Source organism: Salmo trutta, chromosome 5, assembly GCF_901001165.1.
Source record: "Salmo trutta chromosome 5, fSalTru1.1, whole genome shotgun sequence".
Lineage (NCBI taxonomy): Eukaryota > Metazoa > Chordata > Actinopteri > Salmoniformes > Salmonidae > Salmo > Salmo trutta.
In genome coordinates, this window is record NC_042961.1 from 28,585,299 (window position 1) to 28,603,026 (window position 17,728).

General features: G+C 41.6%; 3 protein-coding genes across 3 annotated transcripts; 2 read left to right on the forward strand and 1 right to left on the reverse strand.

Annotated features, from left to right (window-relative positions):
* Window positions 1-305: 305 nt before the first annotated feature.
* Window positions 306-9,921, reverse strand: LOC115194015 (NAD-dependent protein deacetylase sirtuin-1). The gene is made up of 9 exons (XM_029753248.1): window positions 9,552-9,921; window positions 8,988-9,059; window positions 8,598-8,839; window positions 7,588-7,740; window positions 2,979-3,126; window positions 2,321-2,400; window positions 1,958-2,141; window positions 1,039-1,839; window positions 306-886 (listed from the first exon to the last, which is right to left on the reverse strand). Exons 1-9 carry the CDS (start codon window positions 9,919-9,921, stop codon window positions 585-587), a joined length of 2,352 nt encoding a protein of 783 aa, XP_029609108.1. The 3' UTR covers window positions 306-584.
* A 536-nt stretch (window positions 9,922-10,457) lies between these two features.
* On the forward strand, window positions 10,458-14,425 carry dnajc12 (DnaJ (Hsp40) homolog, subfamily C, member 12). Its single transcript, XM_029753251.1, has 5 exons — window positions 10,458-10,878; window positions 11,123-11,201; window positions 13,088-13,227; window positions 13,556-13,697; window positions 13,942-14,425. Exons 1-5 carry the CDS (start codon window positions 10,801-10,803, stop codon window positions 14,022-14,024), a joined length of 522 nt encoding a protein of 173 aa, XP_029609111.1. The 5' UTR covers window positions 10,458-10,800; the 3' UTR covers window positions 14,025-14,425.
* A 460-nt stretch (window positions 14,426-14,885) lies between these two features.
* Window positions 14,886-17,668, forward strand: cox5b2 (cytochrome c oxidase subunit 5B2). Its single transcript, XM_029753252.1, has 4 exons — window positions 14,886-15,090; window positions 15,679-15,749; window positions 17,085-17,184; window positions 17,265-17,668. The coding sequence occupies exons 1-4, from the start codon at window positions 14,991-14,993 to the stop codon at window positions 17,375-17,377; spliced, it is 384 nt and encodes a 127-aa protein (XP_029609112.1). The 5' UTR covers window positions 14,886-14,990; the 3' UTR covers window positions 17,378-17,668.
* Window positions 17,669-17,728: the final 60 nt, after the last annotated feature.

Below are 17,728 nucleotides of genomic sequence, written 5' to 3' on the forward strand. Positions count from 1 at the left end.
CACTGCATTGCAGGCATTAGCAGGCAAAAGACCATGTTCATAATCATTCAACAATTTATTTGCATTTTCTGTCTAATAATGGATGTAAAAAAAAAAAGAACGATAGCAAAGATTTGTTATGTAAAAATTATTTCATACTCCACATTTAGGGGGGCCACAAGGGGTCCAAAATTGTTGTCACAGGGGCACCCCCCCCCCCAGAACCGCTAGTGGGTGGTGGGTAAGTCAAAGACAAGGTTTTTAAGATTTAATGGAATAACTGTTGCGAGTATGGGGGGGGGGAATTGTTCTTTGGTCTATGTTTATTTTTTTTCTGTTCCTTTCTTCACCATTAACCTTCTGAAGTGGATTGGTTGAGTTGAGCTGCTGTTTATTTAATTGCAGTACACAAAACGTGTAAACAAACCACCTGCAGCTTGTTAATGTGGTCAGACAGAAGAGCGAGAACGAAGAATGAATTTTCAGCACATGCATGCAACAGTGTCAACTAGACTTTATGAAAAATGTATAATAGAGGTGCTGTGGGTGGACAAAAATATACAAAACAAATATTTAAAAAAAAGACTGCAAGTGCTTTGTTTTTTCTAAAGGTCTGTGGTGTTCTGGACATTTTTGTCTGTACTCTCCATCTGCTTCACACTCGAAGTGCCCTCGCAGGCTTGCTTGTGTGTCACTATGTCAATGAGGCAGCCCTCGCCCTCCTCTGCGGGTGTGCTCTGGTCCTCCTCAGCATCGCTGTCTTCTTCTTCCTCGTCGTCCTCCTCCTCCAGGCTGGAGTCCTCACTGTTGCTCCCACAGGAGCTGGATGTCTCGTCCTCCGAGTTGGAGTACACTTCTGCCCCGTGGAAGATGTAGTGATTTGGTGCTTGGAATAGGTATTGAGAAGCTGGGAGAAAAGACATTGAATTTAGGATGAATTTTACAATATGGAAACACGTTTTGTCGTTATAACATAACGTATTATCATCAAAAGGTTGTGGAAAAATAATTTCACAATTTTGCACAAAATCTGAGGTAAATTAACACTTCAAATTTTACTCTCAAGGCGCTTGCTGATAGGACTTCGACTGATTCGACTCATCCAGCATCGTCGGCGAACTTCAAGGTTGACATGTTGGTCATTTAATCCAGTTGGGTCTTCCCTTTGCGTGTCCGCTGATGGAGAATCTGAATTCTCCATTCCCTCCTCATTGGGGGACTGAGTCTTTGAACAAGGCTCTTCTGGAGCCTCTGGGACAATCTGCACTTTTGGACTAGGCTCTAATGGCACTGCATCAAATTCAAGAGTGTCTTTCGGACAGGGCTCTGTCGCTACTCTGTTGACTTCCAGGGTGCCTGTGACATTCTGAGTCTTTGGACAGGGTTCTGTTGGTACTCCAACTTCAAGCGTGTCTGAGACAATCTTTGCCTTTGGACAGGGCACTGATGGTACTCCATCGACTTCAGATGTCTGTGTGTCATTCTGCGCCGTCGGACAAGGTTCTGTTGGTACTCTGTCGCCTTCTGGAGTGTCTGTGACCGTTTGAGTGTCCGTCTCCTCTGAGGCACCGACCGATGAGTCTGTGTGACGGGTCTTCTGCTTTTCTTCTGTTGGTTTACTGTGAGTAGACAAGGCCTCACAAGGTGCCTGCTCTGCAGGTGTCTGTGACCGCGGGGGTTTCTCTGTGATCTCACTGAGTCTTAAGGAGTTGTAGCACAGTCGCTCAAAGTCTCCACCCAACCGATGGCAGAGCTCGTTAACGATGACGTCACAGTCCCCAAGTAGCTCCACATCAAAGTTGAGGTGAGGCAGCTGCTCTCGATTAATCAGGACTTGAGGCACTTCATGAGGAATGGAGGCTGGATGGAAAGAGAGTTCACCTGTTACATATGCATGGTTCGAGATCAAGACTAACATTGGTAATAGCATTGCTCATCTTGGGCATCTAAACAAAAACACATTTTATTTTCAACATACTTGGGATGAGAGCCACAGGTCGCACTTTCAGTGAGGACCCAATGACGATAAGGAGGTCCACTTCGTCCTTATCCTGCTTCATTGCTCTGTGGAACAGTTCTGGAAGATTCTCGCCAAAGAAGACAATATCTGGCTTCATGATTGCCAGGGGAATATCTGGACACCGTGGACAGTGAGGGACAACCTAGAACAGATATTTGTATTCAATATGAAAACAAAAAATTAAATTACAATTCAGCAGACTGGATGCTACTGTACAAGATAGGCTGATAACTTAAAAATGCCACAAGTTTGTCCAACAGTATACATAACTTCACAGATTTGACAGTGGTGAATATTAATAGGAACCATTCTTGCCAATACCTGATTAAAAATGTCTTCCCTTACAGCCTCACAGTCAACCTTGTGTTTACAGACGAGACAGGAAGCTGTTGCAAAAGACCCTGAAATACAGAAGAGGTTGTGGTTAATATTAGACCCAGAACCATAAAACACTTGGAATAGTATTGTTTGACATAGACTGAGTATACAAAATATTAGGAACACCATTCCATGACACTGACCAGGTGAAAGTTATGATCCTTCAGTGTCACTGAAGGGGAAGAAACAGGTTAAAGGACTTTTAAGCCTTGAGAAAATGGAAACTGATTGTGTGTGTGCCACTCGAAGGGTTAATGGGCAAGACAAAATATTTAAGTGCCTTTGAACCTGGTATGGTAGTAGGGGCCAGGCACACCGGTTTGAGTGTCAAGAACTGCAACGCTGGTGGGTTTTTCACACTCAACAGTTTCCCATGTGTATCAAGAATGGTCCACCACCCAAAGGACATCCAGCCAATTTAACAACTGTTGGAAGCATTGTCATCAACCTGGGCCATCATCCCGTTTGGAACGCTTTCGACACCTTGTAGAGTCCATGCCCCGACAAATTGAGGATGTTCTGATGGCAAAAAAGGGGGTGCGACTCAATATCAGGAAGGTGTTCCTAATGTTCTGATCACTGTGTATATTACAGTATGTACCATGACACTGGATGATCCTCTGAACCCCAGCCACTTGTTCAAGAGTGTCAATGTTCTGGGTGTAGTTGCGTAGTAGCTTCCCATGCTTGCCCAGCATGGATATGAATTTGTGACAGGGCGAAGGTTGGAACTGTCCAGGATAGATCTCCTACAAGAGAGCAGAGCAATCAAAACCATCTCACATATCAAAACAAGTGATAGTAATCAAATATACAGTACCAATCAGAAGTTTGGACACACCTACTCATTCAAGGGTTTTTTGACTGGTACTAATACACACACACACACACACACACACACACACACACACACACACACACACACACACACTCGTCCAGTTTATTAGGTATACCACCCCGCTCACAAAAAATGGCTCCCTCCTACAGACAGTGAGTCACATGGCCGTAGCTTGCTATATAAAGCAGGCAGACAGGCGACTAGGGTTTAGGGTTTACCAAGAATGGTACGACAAACAAACATCCAGTCAGTGGCAGTCCTATGGGTGAAAACAACTCGTTAATGAGCGAGGTCTAAGGAGAATGGCAGGAATTGTGGAAGCTAACAGGCGGGTTACAAGCAGGCCAATAACGGTGCAGTACAACAGTGGTGTGCAGAACGGCATCTCGGAACGCACAACTCGTCGGTCCTTGTCACAGATGGGCGATTGCAGCAGACGACCACAACGGGGTCCCTTCCTATCAGCTAAACACAAGAAAAAGCAGCTCCAGTGGGCACGCGATCACCAACACTGGATAATTGAGGAGTGGAAAAACATGACCTGGTCCAACAAATCCCAGTTCCTGTTGTGTAATGCTGATGGCAGAGTCAGGATTTGGTGTAAGCAGCACGAGTCCACGGCCCCATTTGTTTGGTGTATACGGTACAGGCCGGTCGTGTAAAGGTGTGGGGAATGTTTTCCTGGCACACGTTAGGTCCCTTGATACCATTTGAGAAATGTTTCCATGCCCCGAAGAAATCAGGCTGTTCTGGAGGCAAAGGGGGGGTCCAACCCAGTACTAGATGGGTGCCAGGAAAATAATAAGTTGCCACTGTATATATGCACAGTTGAATTTGGAACTTTACATACACCTTAGCCAAATACATTTAAACTCAGTTTTCCACATTTCCTGACATTTAATCCTAGTAAAAATTCCCTGTCTTAGGTCAGTTAGGATCCCCACATTATTTTAAGAATGTGAAATGTTAGAATAATAGTAGAGAGAATGATTTGATTTATTTCAGCTTTTATTTCTTTCATCACATTCCCAGTGGATCAGAATTTTACATACACTCAATTAGTATTTGGTAGCATTGCCTTTAAATTGTTTAACTTGGGTCAAACGTTTTGGGGTAGCCTTCCACAAGCTTCCCACAATAGGTTGGGTGAATTTTGGCCCTTTCCTCCTGACAGAGCTGGTGTAACTGAGTCAGGTTTGTAGGCCTCCTTGCTCTCACACGCTTTTTCAGTTCGGCCCACACATTTTCTATAGGATTGAGGTCTTGGCTGATATCTTTTGATTTTCCCATGATGTCAAGCAAAGAGGCACTGAGTTTGAAGGTAGGCCTTGAAATACATCCACAGGTACACCTCCAATTGACTCAAATGATGTCAATTAGCCTATCAGAAGCTTCTAAAGCATTTTCTGGAATTTTCCAAGCTGTTTAAAGGCACAGTCAACTTAGTGTATGGAAACTTCTGACTCACTGGAATTGTGATACAGTGAATTAGAAGTTAAATAATCTGTCTGTAAACAATTGTTGGAAAAATGACTTGTGTCATGCACAAAGTAGATGTCCTAACCGACTTGCCAAAACTTTAGTTTGTTAACAAGAAATTTGTGGAGTGGTTGAAAAATGAGTTTTAATGACTCCAACCTAAGTGTATGTAAACTTCAACTGTATGTACAGTGGGGAGAACAAGTATTTGATAACCTGCAAAATCGGCAGTGTTTCCTACTTACAAAGCATGTAGAGGTCTAATTTTTATCATAGGTACACTTCAACTGTGAGAGACAGAATCTAAAACAAAAATCCAGAAAATCACATTGTATGATTTTTAAGTAATTCATTTGCATTTTATTGCATGACATAAGTATTTGATCACCTACCAACCAGTAAGAATTCCGGCTCTCACAGACCTGTTAGTTTTTCTTTAAGAAGCCCTCCTGTTCTCCACTCATTACCTGTATTAACTGCACCTGTTTGAACTCATTACCTGTATAAAACACACCTGTCCACACACTCAATCAAACAGACTCCAACCTCTCCACAATGGCCAAGACCAAAGAGCTGTGTAAGGACATCAGGGATAAAATTGTAGACCTGCACAAGACTGGGATGGGCTACAGGACAATAGGCAAGCAGCTTGGTGAGAAGGCAACAACTGTTGGCGCAATTATTAGAAAATGGAAGAAGTTCAAGATGACGGTCAATCACCCTCGGTCTGGGGCTCCATGCAAGATCTCTTCGTGTGGGGCATCAATGATCATGAGGAAGGTGAGGGATCATCCCAGAACTACACGGCAGGACCTGGTCAATGACCTGAAGAGAGCTGGGACCACAGTCTCAAAGAAAACCATTAACACACTACGCCGTCATGGATTAAAATCCTGCAGCGCACGCAAGGTCCCCCTGCTCAAGCCAGCACATGTCCAGGCCCGTCTGAAGTTTGCCAATGACCATCTGGATGATCCAGAGGAAGAATGGGAGAAGGTCATGTGATCTGATGAGACATAAATAGAGCTTTTTGGTCTAAACTCCACTCGCCGTGTTGAGGAAAAAGGATGAGTACAACCCCAAGAACACCATCCCAACCGTGAAGCATGGAGGTGGAAACATCCTTCTTTGGGGATGCTTTTCTGCAAAGGGGACAGGACGACTGCACCGTATTGAGGGGAGGATGGATGGGGCCATGTATCGCAAGATCTTGGCCAACAACCTCCTTCCCTCAGTAAGAGCATTGAAGATGGGTCGTGGCTGGGTCATCCAGCATGACAACGACCCGAAACACACAGCCAGGGCAACTAAGGAGTGGCTCCGTTAAGAAGCATCTCAAGGTCCTGGAGTGGCCTAGCCAGTTTCCAGACCTGAACCCAATAGAACATCTTTGGAGGGAGCTGAAAGTCCGTATTGCCAAGCGACAGCCCCGAAACCTGAAGGATCTGGAGAAGGTCTGTATGGAGGAGTGGGCCAAAATCCCTGCTGCAGTGTGTGCAAACCTGGTCAAGAACTACAGGAAACGTATGATCTCTAATTGCAAACAAAGGTTTCTGTACCAAATATTAAGTTCTGCTTTTCTGATGTATCAAATACTTATGTCATGCAATAAAATGCAAATTAATTACTTAATCATAATGTGATTTTCTGGATTTGTTTTAGATTCCGTCTCTCACAGTTGAAGTGTACCTATGATAAAAATTAGACCTCTACATGCTTTGTAAGTAGGAAAACCTGCAAAATCGGCAGTGTATTAAATACTTGTTCTCCCCACTGTATGTATGTATGTATGTGTATATATAAAAAATAACTCAACTACATTTACTGTCAGCAAACTAAATATTTGTATGAACATAAGATTCAACAACTGAGACATGTCTGTGGAACTTGTTCAGTTTGTGACTAACAAATTGAATAGTGTGGGGGGGCAAAATCAAAAGTAAGTCATTATCTGGTGTGGCCACCAGCTGCATTAAGTACTGCAGTGCATCTCCACCTCATGGACTGCACCAGATTTGCCAGTTTTTGCTGTGAGATGTCACCCCACTCTTTCACCAAGCCACCTGCAAGTTCCTGGACATTTCTGGGGGGGGAATGGCCCAAGCCCTCACCCTCCAATCCAACAGGTCCAGACGTCCCAGACGTGCTCAATGGGATTGAGATCCGGGCTCTTCACTGGCCATGGCAGAACACTGACATTCCTGTCTTGCAGGAAATCACACAGAACAAGCAGTATGGTTGGTGGCATTGTCATGCTGGAGGGTCATGGCAGGATGAGCCTGCAGGAAGGGTACCACATGAGGGAGGAGGATGTCTCCCCTGTAATGCACAGCGTTGAGATTGCCTGCAATGACAACAAGCTCAGTCCGATGATGCTGTGACACACTGCCCCAGACCATGACGGGACCCTCCACCTCAAAATCGATCACACTCCAGAGTACAGGCCTCGGTGGAACGCGCCGTCCTGTCTCCCTGTATGGTTGTCTTAGTCGTCTCACAGTATGGACATTGCAATTTATTGCCCTGGCCACAGCTGCAGTCCTCATGCTCATTGCAGCATGCCTAAGGCATGTTCACGCAGATGAGCAGGGACCCTGGGCTTCTTTCTTTTGGTGTTTTTCAGAAATAGTAGAAAGGCCTCTTTAGTGTCCTAAGTTTTCATAACTGTGACCTTAATTTCCTACCGTCTGTAAGCTGTTAGTGTCTTAACGACCGTTCCACAGGTGCATGTTCATTCATTGTTTATGGTTCATTGAACAAGCATGGGAAACAGTGTTTAAACACTTTACAATGAAGATCTGTGAAGTTATTCAGATTTTTAAGAATTAGGGTCCTGAAAAAGGGACGTTTCTTTTTTTGCTGAGTTTATATATAACACTTTAAATCCACAAACCTTAGCAAACTTGAAAAAGGGCCTTGGGTCTCTTCTGAAGTACTCTATATCAAACATTGCTTGAGGGTCTGGAAGATCTGGGAAATCTATTGCAAGCCTTGCATAAATGCCATCTCTGGATCGAAAGTCTGGTATTCCACAAGAAACAGACACCTGGAAAAACAACAAATCATAAGTCCTAATACGACAACTGTGAAAGCTATACAAATAGACACAGCAAAACATAATGTAGGGTGTCCAATTAAAAACGTATTTTTGGACAAATGGATTAAATATGTAAATTTTCCCAAACCTCATGTCTTTATCATAATCTGTTCAAAAGGAAATTTTACCCTTGTATGATGGCCAGAATTTGGGTGACTAAATCAGAGACCAGAAAAAAAAAAGAACATTCTGGAAAATGTCATTGCGTCAGCAAGCTGGATTCTGTGCAAAAATTAAGGCTACTGGCTACCTGACAGGCTCACTTTCCCCATTGAACTTGTCATAATTATTCTCGAATCCGCAGGACATAAAACAGAGGTAAGATGAATATCGATTGAGACAGTGTTTTCATATTTTACTATACATTTTCCATTAATTAGACATTTGTTTTTCAAAGATTTCTCACATGAAATGGCAACAGAGCATTTTGCAAGCTTTTTATCTTCAAAGCCTTTTACATTTAATTCAGCTCGTGTCTTGCAAATTTGCGACCCGCAGAAACAACTTTGAAGACGACGACCACAAAATGTAAAATCTTCTAAAGTTGTCACGAGAAACCTGCATCGCTATGACAACAGAGCTCGGTACTTATCGGATGTATTAGTTTACGAAATCTAACTTTTGGATATAATATTAATATGTTTGAGAAAGACCCCAATGACGATTCAGAATATGAATAATCGTATGTCTTGGTAAAATGTATTTTAAAACATAAGGAAGTGAAATTTCATCACCAAAACACATTTTCACCCACTCTGGGCAGAGTGGTTGGACACCCTACTTAATGTGTTCCCTGCAATACATACTCCAGCACCAGTAAGCACAAGGATCTTTTTGCTTTCATGGAGTATCCGAACCACGTCCTCCAGGGTGTTTATGTCTTTGCGCTTCTTTCTTTTAGGAGGCTCCGAAATGTTGATGATGATCTGCCACAGCGTCATGTCATCCAGGTCCGGTGGAAGCACAGTCTCTGGAGGAAGCAAGTCTTTCAATATTGTTCTTGGATCGGTCTCTCTCATGATGTGTTGCTGGATAAAACTGTAGGAACCTAATTTTTTGAGGAAAAAAAACACCAACATCAATACATTTAAATAGCTTAAAACATGTTATTGTATCTTGAACATTACCTGGGTTGCATGCAATTGTGTGTACTAAAACAGGTGTATTAAAAATATGATTTATTTGTCATCTTGTACCTATCTGTGGTTGAGGTGTCCAGTCACTGGAACTTGCATGTGAGGATCTGTCATCATCCTCATTGACACCGTCTGGGGAGGCAAATGCTTTTGGGTTAAGTTCCTCATCATCAGGATCAAGACACTCAGGAAGAGAGGACACGATAGTGGGAAGTGATCGTTTTGTTAATTAATTTAATGAACAGTATCTATTCCGCAAACAACTAATTATGGACTGTATTTTTGCATTCCTTAAAATGTGCAATAAAAACTAAAATAGCATAAAATGACTAGCCAAATAGCCAATTGTGATAGTTAGCTAGCTCTCCCGCTAAAGGTAGTTACATTTTTATGGCCGGGTGGGTAAAATGATTTGCGAATAAAGTCGCATATCTTGCGTAATGCACGCAAAGTTTGCTCGTTTCAAACTTCAGGCTGACGTGCTGTTGAGCTACCTAGTAGTAACTTAGTTACAAAGCTAGCCCAATTGGTATCCAACTAGGTGGAGCAATCTAACGTTAACCAGACATGCAACGGTCGAGTGCGCCAAAAAACTTGGCATACTAGCTAGCTAAATGATCCTACCTGCAGGCTCCGCCGTGAGTCCAGACGCCTTGTCTAAATTCACTACACTTTCCTGAGGCTCGTAAACCAGCAGCCCATTGTCTCCGCCTGGTGCTGCTGCTGAGGCCTGTCGTACCGACATCACCGGCTCAATCTCCTTCTCCTCTGGCTGCGCAGAAATCGCCGCCGCCAAACTCTCACCAGCCTCTGGCCCATACGTAACTTGCTCAGTCTGAACAATTTTGAGTCCACATTCTATGGCCATGCTCATTTTGGCCTTTTTTGAATCTGGTTCTTCATTATTTGAAGTGCTGGAACTGGCTCCAACAAGGATATTCTCCCCGTCCGCCATCTTCAGCTGATAAAGCCGCTGTGTACTGTGGTAAAACATTCTTCCGCGGTCGACAGCTGGTTATTTAAATGGCGAATGTGATTCGCTCTCCACCAGTAGTTGTGGCACAGAGTTTCTAAACCCAGAGGCGCAACATTCGTGAGTTCCGGGAACTATTGAGAAACAGAACCAACAGACCAGGCAGGGGTTTGGGTTTGGGAAGTCAATGACAGAAGTGAAAACGGTTTCCTTATTTGTTAATTTTCTCTAATTCTAAAGGCACAACCTAGATTAAATTTTATTGGTCACATACACGTGTTTAGCAAATGCTATTGCGTGTGTAGCGAAATGCTTGTGACCAAGTAGTTGAACATGTTATTACTCCCAACGTCGTGAAAGTCAAACTGGCACGTTTTCATTTTCGTTAAAAATAACTTTATATCGAAGGAGTGCGGGTTGAGTTGACGGCCTGCATATGCGCAGTTCGGCGCAAGAGACCGTTCTACGCATGCGCGTAGCTGGCCAACGTGGCCATGTGACACCTACAAGTGTGATGGGGAGAAGCAATTTTAGCCTATCTTCATACTGTACTTACTGTCTCATCTTTGGTTGCGGCGGGAGCGACACTTCAGCACGTCGATGACGTCAACCACAACAAAATGTATCGTGTGCGTATTTATGTTTAGCTGTGAAATTGACGTTGATTGATATTAATTGAGCAAATTGCGCATTTTAAATCAACTAAAGCTATTAGCGTAAGCTGAATAATATTGCAATATTCAGTGACATATCGTGATTCTTCTCTGTTTTTTTAGACTTCTAGCTGTGCCGCGCCGTTAAAATAAAGTCGACCTGGAACGCGCAACACCGCAGCCTTCAGAGCAGTCAGGCTAGCTAAATCAGTTATTTTCAAAGCTTATATAGCTAATATAAATCAGAATGGATAATATTTTAAATTGCAAACCAGAGGACTTGGATGATTATTACGGGTTACTCGGATGCGATGAGTTATCTTCGGTAAGAGTTTGTTTTCCCACTAGCAATAACGTTAGCTAGCTAGGCTAAATAAATGTTACCGACTTGTTGCGATATGGATATCATACTGTGCAGTGAAAGTGGCGTAGCTTGGTATAATTTCATACAGCTTTTGTCAAGTGACTGCTGTAAGATTTTGATTGTCAGTTCAACCAGCTTTTAAGGCCATGGCAAATGTAACATAATGCATATGGGTGAAACTTTAATGATGTATCTTTGTTTTTAGACAGAACAGATTGCCAATGAATACAGAGTAAGGGCCTTGGCATGCCATCCAGACAAGCACCCTGATAATCCAAGAGCAGGTAATGGATGAATTCTGTGTGATTGTGTCCCTCTTGTGTACTGTGACAGGTGATGATTGTCATGTACAGGGCCTTCAGAAAGTATTCATACCCCTTATTCCAAATGGATTAAATTGTTTTTTTTTTCACCCATTTACACACAATACCCCATTATGAAAACGTTTTTAGACATTTTTGCAAATTTATTGAAAATAAAATACAGAAATATCCAATTTTCATAAGTATTCACAACCCCTGAGTCAGCACCTTTGGCAGCGATTACAGCTGTGAGTCTTTCTGGGTAAGTCTCTAAGAGCTTTCCACACCTGGATTGTGCAATATTTGCCCATTTTATTATTTTCAAAAATCTTCAAGCTCTGTCAAATTGGTTGTTGATAATTGCTAGACAAATATTTTCAGGTCTAGCCATAGATTTTCAAGTAAATTTAAGTCAAAACTAACTCGGCCTCTCGGGAACATTCACTGTCTTCTTGGTAAGCAGCTCCAGTGTAGATTTGGCCTTGTGTTTAAGGTTATGTCCTGCTGAAAGGTGAATTAATTTCCCAGTGTCTGGTGGAAAGCAGACTGAACCAGATTTTCCTCTAGGATTTTGCCTGTGTTTAGCTCCATTCAGTTTCTATTTTATCCTGGAAAAACTCCCCAGTCCTTAACGATTACAAGCATACACATAACATGATGCAGCCACCACTATGCTTCAAAATATGGAGAGTGGTGCTCGGTAATGTGTTGTATTGGATTTGCCCCCCCCCCCCCCCATTTTTTGCAGTATTACTTTAGTGCCTTGTTGCAAACAGGATGCATGTTTTAGAATATTTTGTATTTTGTACAGGCTTCCTTCTTTTCACTCTGTCAATTAGGATTAACTACAATGTTGTTGATCCATCCTCAGTTTTTTCCTATCACAGCCAATAAAATGTTTTGGAGTCACCATTGGCCTCATGGTGAAATCCCTGAGCGGCTTCCTTCCTCTCTGGCAACTGAGTTAGGAAGGACGCCTGTATCTTTGTAGTGACTGGGTGTATTGATACACCATCCAAGGTGTAATTAATAACTTCACCATGCTCAAAGGGATATTCAATGTATGCTTTTTATTTTATTTTTAACCATCTACCAACAGGTGCCTTTCTTAGCGAGGCATTGGAAATCCTCCCTGGTCTTTGTTTTTGAATCTGTGTTTTAAATTCACTGCTCGACTGAAGGACCTTACAGATGTGTATGTGTGGGGTACAGAGATTTAAAAAATATATATATTTCACCTTTATTTAACCAGGTAGGCTAGTTGAGAACAAGTTCTCATTTACAACTGTGACCTGGCCAAGATAAAGCAAAGCAGTGTGACACAAACAACAACACAGAGTTACACATGGAATAAACAAGCATAACACAATAGAACAAAAATGAGGTAAGGTAGTTCCCAAGACAGAGACTGTACTGACCACGAGTCACCAGAGATGCCTTCACCAGATGCAGTGCCATCTTCAAGATGAGGTAGTCATTCAAAAATCATGTTAAACACAATTTTTGCACACAGAGTGAGTCCATGCAACTTATTATGTGACTTTTTAAGCACATTTTTACTCCTGAATGTATTTAGTCTTGCCGTAACAATGGAGTTGAATACTTATTGACTCAAGACATTTCAGCTTTTAATTTTTTATTAATTTGTAAACATTTCGAAAAACATAATTCCACTTTGACATTATGGGGTACTGTGTGTAGGCCGGTGACCAAAAATCTCAATGTAATCCATTTTAAATTCAGGCTGTAACACAACACAATGTGGAAAAATGTAAGGGGTGTGAATACTTTCTGAAGGCACTGTATAATAAAAATGTTGTCGCAATAATCCTATCCATGCTCATCATGAAGTCCACATTTTGTTGCAGTGGAAGAGTTTCAGAAGTTGCAGGAAGCCAAGGAGGTTTTGTGCAATGAAAAGAGCAGAAGAAACTATGATGTATGGAAAAGAAGTAGAATTACCATACCATTCCATGGCTGGCTAGCCCTTGGTGACTCTGTCAAAACTGTATGTATATTATGAGAATTATAATCAAACTGAAAACATACATTTTATACACTTTTATTGATCAAATAATGGGGAACTGGTCCGCTTATTAATACATGTCATGATATTGAGCCAGAATCGCAGCAATACAAAGAGTTGTCAAACTTTACACTGCCTAAATGTAATCATGTGACCTAAGGTCAAGTATTATGTAACTGAGATAAGCCCATTCAAAAAATGCATCCTGTGTTGAATGCATACATTATATTATGTTAAATGCACATTGTTCACCTTATACTTTATGTGATTGTGTTTTTTCATGTTTGGGCACGTTGCTCTCTGTCCTCAGTCAATGCATTGGGCCGTGAGGACCAAAAAGGAGCCCATGCTGGAGAGCTCTAAAGCAACATTCCCTAACAGTTCCCATGACAGAGACTGTACTGACCACGAGTCACCAGAGATGCCTTCACCAGATGCAGTGCCATCTTCAAGTGAGCACATAGCCTAGTTTCATAATGTTTCAACGATTTTCATGTTTACGGGTACTTTTGCCAACCTATAGTTAGACAGAACTGAAATCCAACGTGTAATATTGGTTCTTGTAATATACTTATGGGAATATAATGCTTCATATTGAGGCTCTTGAGGTCTAATCTTAATTGATTTAAATGTCTTATTAAATAAGTGTACCTTTTTTTATTTTTAAATCATATTTTTGATGTCCTCATTATCTAGGTGATTACTGCCATCGCCATTTTCGCTGGGCTTCTGACTCCCCATCCAGTCTTCTGCGGAAATTCAGAAATTATGAAATCTAAATGGAAAGATAAAATGATCAGTGTTGTCAATTTCCTTGTGAATAATGTTACTTGATAGGTTCCCATATTCACAATAATTGTATGTAATTGCTAAACTAATTGTCTTTAATCTATCAGGTGTAACCTATTAGACCCTCTGTAGAAAATGTATAATGAAAATAGCCCAGTTTTGCCATGGCCTAGGCTCTAGGGTATGGGGCATATATATTATTTGTATACGGCCTATGGCATGGAGCCTGGAATGGGCCTATTTAGCTCTTTATCAAAATGACCCAATAGATGTCATTATGTGAAGTATAGTATTTTTGTAGTGTTGTATCCTTGTACATTGTTGCCTTTTTTTAATGAAATAAATGCTCTGGTATTTTCACATCTAATAAATGTTATGTATTCAATATGCTGATTTTAGTTTGGCTTCATTTATTATCATATTATTACTTCACAAATATGGGGTCAACAAAACCAATGATAAAGTATTGTATTGAAAATGTGAAGTTCAAGCATGAACAACTTAAAGCTAAAACCATTAGCAACCAGCAATCATACAACTGTCACTGCTTGGGTGCAGACTCATTACAAGGCCATGAAACATTTAAACTACTCTTAAATATATTGGTAATTTACTTTTTTTGTTGTTGCATAGGTTCAGATTAATGGTCATACAATGACCTTGATGCGCGAAGCACGTTTTTTTTTTGGTGTCCATGCCAGAGCATTATCTGTTGAACATTGTCTACTATAAAACGATATAAAATAAATAAAACACACACACAAAATTCTAAAAAGTGTGCCCCTGTTCGCTTGCGTTGCTTATCCTTTTTTAATTGGCCAATTCATAAGACCGTTACTTTGTGAGTGGACAGTTGACTCCGTCAATCAAGTCAAGGTTGGAAATAAATGGGGTCATTTCAGTCCAGCAGATTGTTCAGATCACACGAGGTAGTTTAAGCGAAAGTTAATTTCATTATGGCAGGCAGGCTTTTACTCCGTACCTGTACAACCTTGCAATTGGCAAGAAACAATGTTGTGGCAAGATCACTGCCACGCGCTATGGGCACATTAAAAGGTACGTGTGTGCGTAAATTTAATTTGTGTGTGTAAAATACATTTAATCGGTTGTGGTTCGTCGGAATGTCCATCAAATCTAATAACTAATCTGTTTTGAAGTATTTGACATAGAATAAACAATATTATGACTGTACTCAGCAAGTATATCCTACAAGGCAACACTTCGCCTAGGCACCACATGTGTAAAAATAGAATACCAAATCAAGGAATACACGTGCATGACGCATTCATAAAATAACTACCAATTTGACAGTGTTATTAATCGTAAAATGATGCTACTGTATTTAGAAACACGAAACCTATTACATTTGTTAATAACTGAAGGTCATTTGGATTTTAACCACTGGAAGGCCCCTTGATAGACCCACCTTCTTTGGCAGACATTCGTTGATTTGGTGCCAAGTATATCTTAACATGGAGGACATGAGTTGTGTGTGCTTGTGGACGTGCAGTTTGACTCATAACTATTACATGCACTCTGTTAAGAGGTAACATGATTTTCTTGTTCTGATAAACATTATGCCCTTAATTTGAATGTCAAGTAGCGTATAAAGTCACCGGTGTCACACAAACAGTCTCCTTCCAGGGATTCCAACTGATGAGGAACAGGCCACTGGACTCGAGCGACGTGCCTTGCAGGCACTGAAGAAAGGAAAGGTCATATCTAGATAGCATACAGTGCATTTGGAAAGGATTCAGACCCCATGACTATTTCACATTTTGTTATGTTACAGCCTTATTCTAAAGTGGATTACACCCCCCTCATCAATCTACACAAACATCCAGAGATGTTTGATCGGGTTCAAGTCCTGGCTCTCGCTTGGCCACTCAAGGACATTCAGACTTGTCCCAAAGCCACTCCTGCATTGTCTTGGCTGTGTACTTAAGGTCGTTGTCCTGTTGGAAGGTGAACCTTCGCCCCAGTGTGAGGTCATGAGCACTCTGGAGCAGGTTTTCATCAAGGATCTCTCTGTACTTTGCTCCGTTCATCTTTGTCTCGATCCTGACTAGACTCCCAGTCCCTGCCGCGGAAAAACATCCCTACAACATGATGCTGCCACCACCATGCTTCACCATAGGGATGGTGCCAGGTTTCCTTCAGAGGTGACGCTTGACATTCAGGCCAAAGAGCTCAATCTTGGTTTCATCAGACCAGAGAATCTGGTTTCTCATGGTCAGAGTCCTTTAGGTGCCTTTTGGCAAACTCGAAGTGGGCTGTCGTGCCTTTTACTGAGCAGTGGCTTCCATCTGGACACTCTACCATAAAGGCCTGATTGGTGAAGTGCTGCTGAGATGGTTGTTCTTCTGGAAGGTTCTCCCATCTCCACAGAGGAACTCTGGAGCTCTGTCAGAGTGACCATCGGGTTCTTGGTCACCTCCCTGACCAAGGCCCTTCTCCCCTGATTGCTCAGTTTGGCTGGGCGGCCAGCTCTAGGAAGACTCTTCGTGGTTCCAAACGTCTTCCATGCTGCAGACATTTTTTGGTACCCTTCCCCAGATCTGTGCCTCAACAGAATCCTGTCTCGGAGCACTACAGACAATTCCTTTGACCTCGTGGCTTGGTTTTGCTCTGACATGCACTGTCAACTGTGGGACTTTAAATAGACAGGTGTGTGCCTTTCCAAATCATGTCCAATCAATTGAATTTACCACAGGTGAACACAAGTCAAGTTGTGGAAACATCAAGGATGATCAATGGAAACAGGATGCACCTGAACTCAATCATGCACAAGTTATGTTTTTAATAAATTAGCAAAAATGTTTAAAACCTGTTTTCGCTTTGTCATTTTGGGGTATTGTGTGTAGATTGAGGATTTTTTCAAAATCAATTAATTACAATAAGGCTGTAACATAAAATGTGGAAAAAGTCATGGGGTCTGAATACTTTCCGATTGCACTGTATATTTGTTTCAACCTATTGTGATGTCTGATTCAATTCAAATAAGATTGATTTGTGTTCATACAAGTACTTTTTATGAAAAAAAAATGCAGGATCCTTGGAGCATTCTGAAACCCAAGGAGTATGCTGGAACCAAAGAAGACCCTCACATTGTCCCAGGCATTAGTGACAAACGGCTGGTAGGCTGTCTGTGTAAGTACCATACTTTCATGCTTTAAAATTTTCTTAAAAGAATATAAAAATGTGCCAACACTTGTGATTATGTACCATAGGTGAAGAGGACAACACTGCCATTGTGTGGTTCTGGCTCCACGAGGGGAAGCCCCAGCGCTGTCCCGAATGTGGGTCCCACTACCAGTTTGTCCGTCATGAGCTGCCCCACTGAAACAGCCACCAAGCTCCTTGCCACTGGACCAGGATAACCTGCCTCATTAACCCACCCTCTACCCTGAACAATGTGTGCATTTCAGCTGATTAATATGTAGTTTAACATTAAAATACTGTCAATTTGAATTGTCTCAACAGGCAATTTTAATCTTCATATTCTTGGAACGCTTATTTTGCCTTGTTAGAAAATTATTAAAACATCAGATATATGGGCACTTGGAGGTTGAAAGGGGGCAACGTTGATATGCATTCTATACTGAACAAAAATATAAAAATGCAACAATTTCAATGATTTTACTGAGTTACAGTTCATATAAGGAAATCAGTCAATTTAAATAAAGAAATTAGG

Bases quoted from the DNA above. Each gene is read 5' to 3' on its own strand.
- dnajc12 (XM_029753251.1), top strand. From the start codon at position 10,801: ATGGATAATATTTTAAATTGCAAACCAGAGGACTTGGATGATTATTAC. The intron at 10,879-11,122 runs GTAAGAGTTTGT...CTTTGTTTTTAG, and splicing joins GATGCGATGAGTTATCTTCG to ACAGAACAGATTGCCAATGA. The intron at 13,228-13,555 runs GTATGTATATTA...CTCTGTCCTCAG, and splicing joins TTGGTGACTCTGTCAAAACT to TCAATGCATTGGGCCGTGAG.
- cox5b2 (XM_029753252.1), top strand. From the start codon at position 14,991: ATGGCAGGCAGGCTTTTACTCCGTACCTGTACAACCTTGCAATTGGCA. The intron at 15,750-17,084 runs GTCATATCTAGA...AAAAAAATGCAG, and splicing joins AGGCACTGAAGAAAGGAAAG to GATCCTTGGAGCATTCTGAA. The intron at 17,185-17,264 runs GTAAGTACCATA...TATGTACCATAG, and splicing joins ACGGCTGGTAGGCTGTCTGT to GTGAAGAGGACAACACTGCC.
- LOC115194015 (XM_029753248.1), bottom strand. From the start codon at position 9,921: ATGTTTTACCACAGTACACAGCGGCTTTATCAGCTGAAGATGGCGGAC. The intron at 7,741-8,597 runs GTATGTATTGCA...TTGTTTTTCCAG, and splicing joins TTGTGCTTACTGGTGCTGGA to GTGTCTGTTTCTTGTGGAAT. The intron at 887-1,038 runs GTAAAATTTGAA...CTTTTCTCCCAG, and splicing joins TATCAGCAAGCGCCTTGAGA to CTTCTCAATACCTATTCCAA.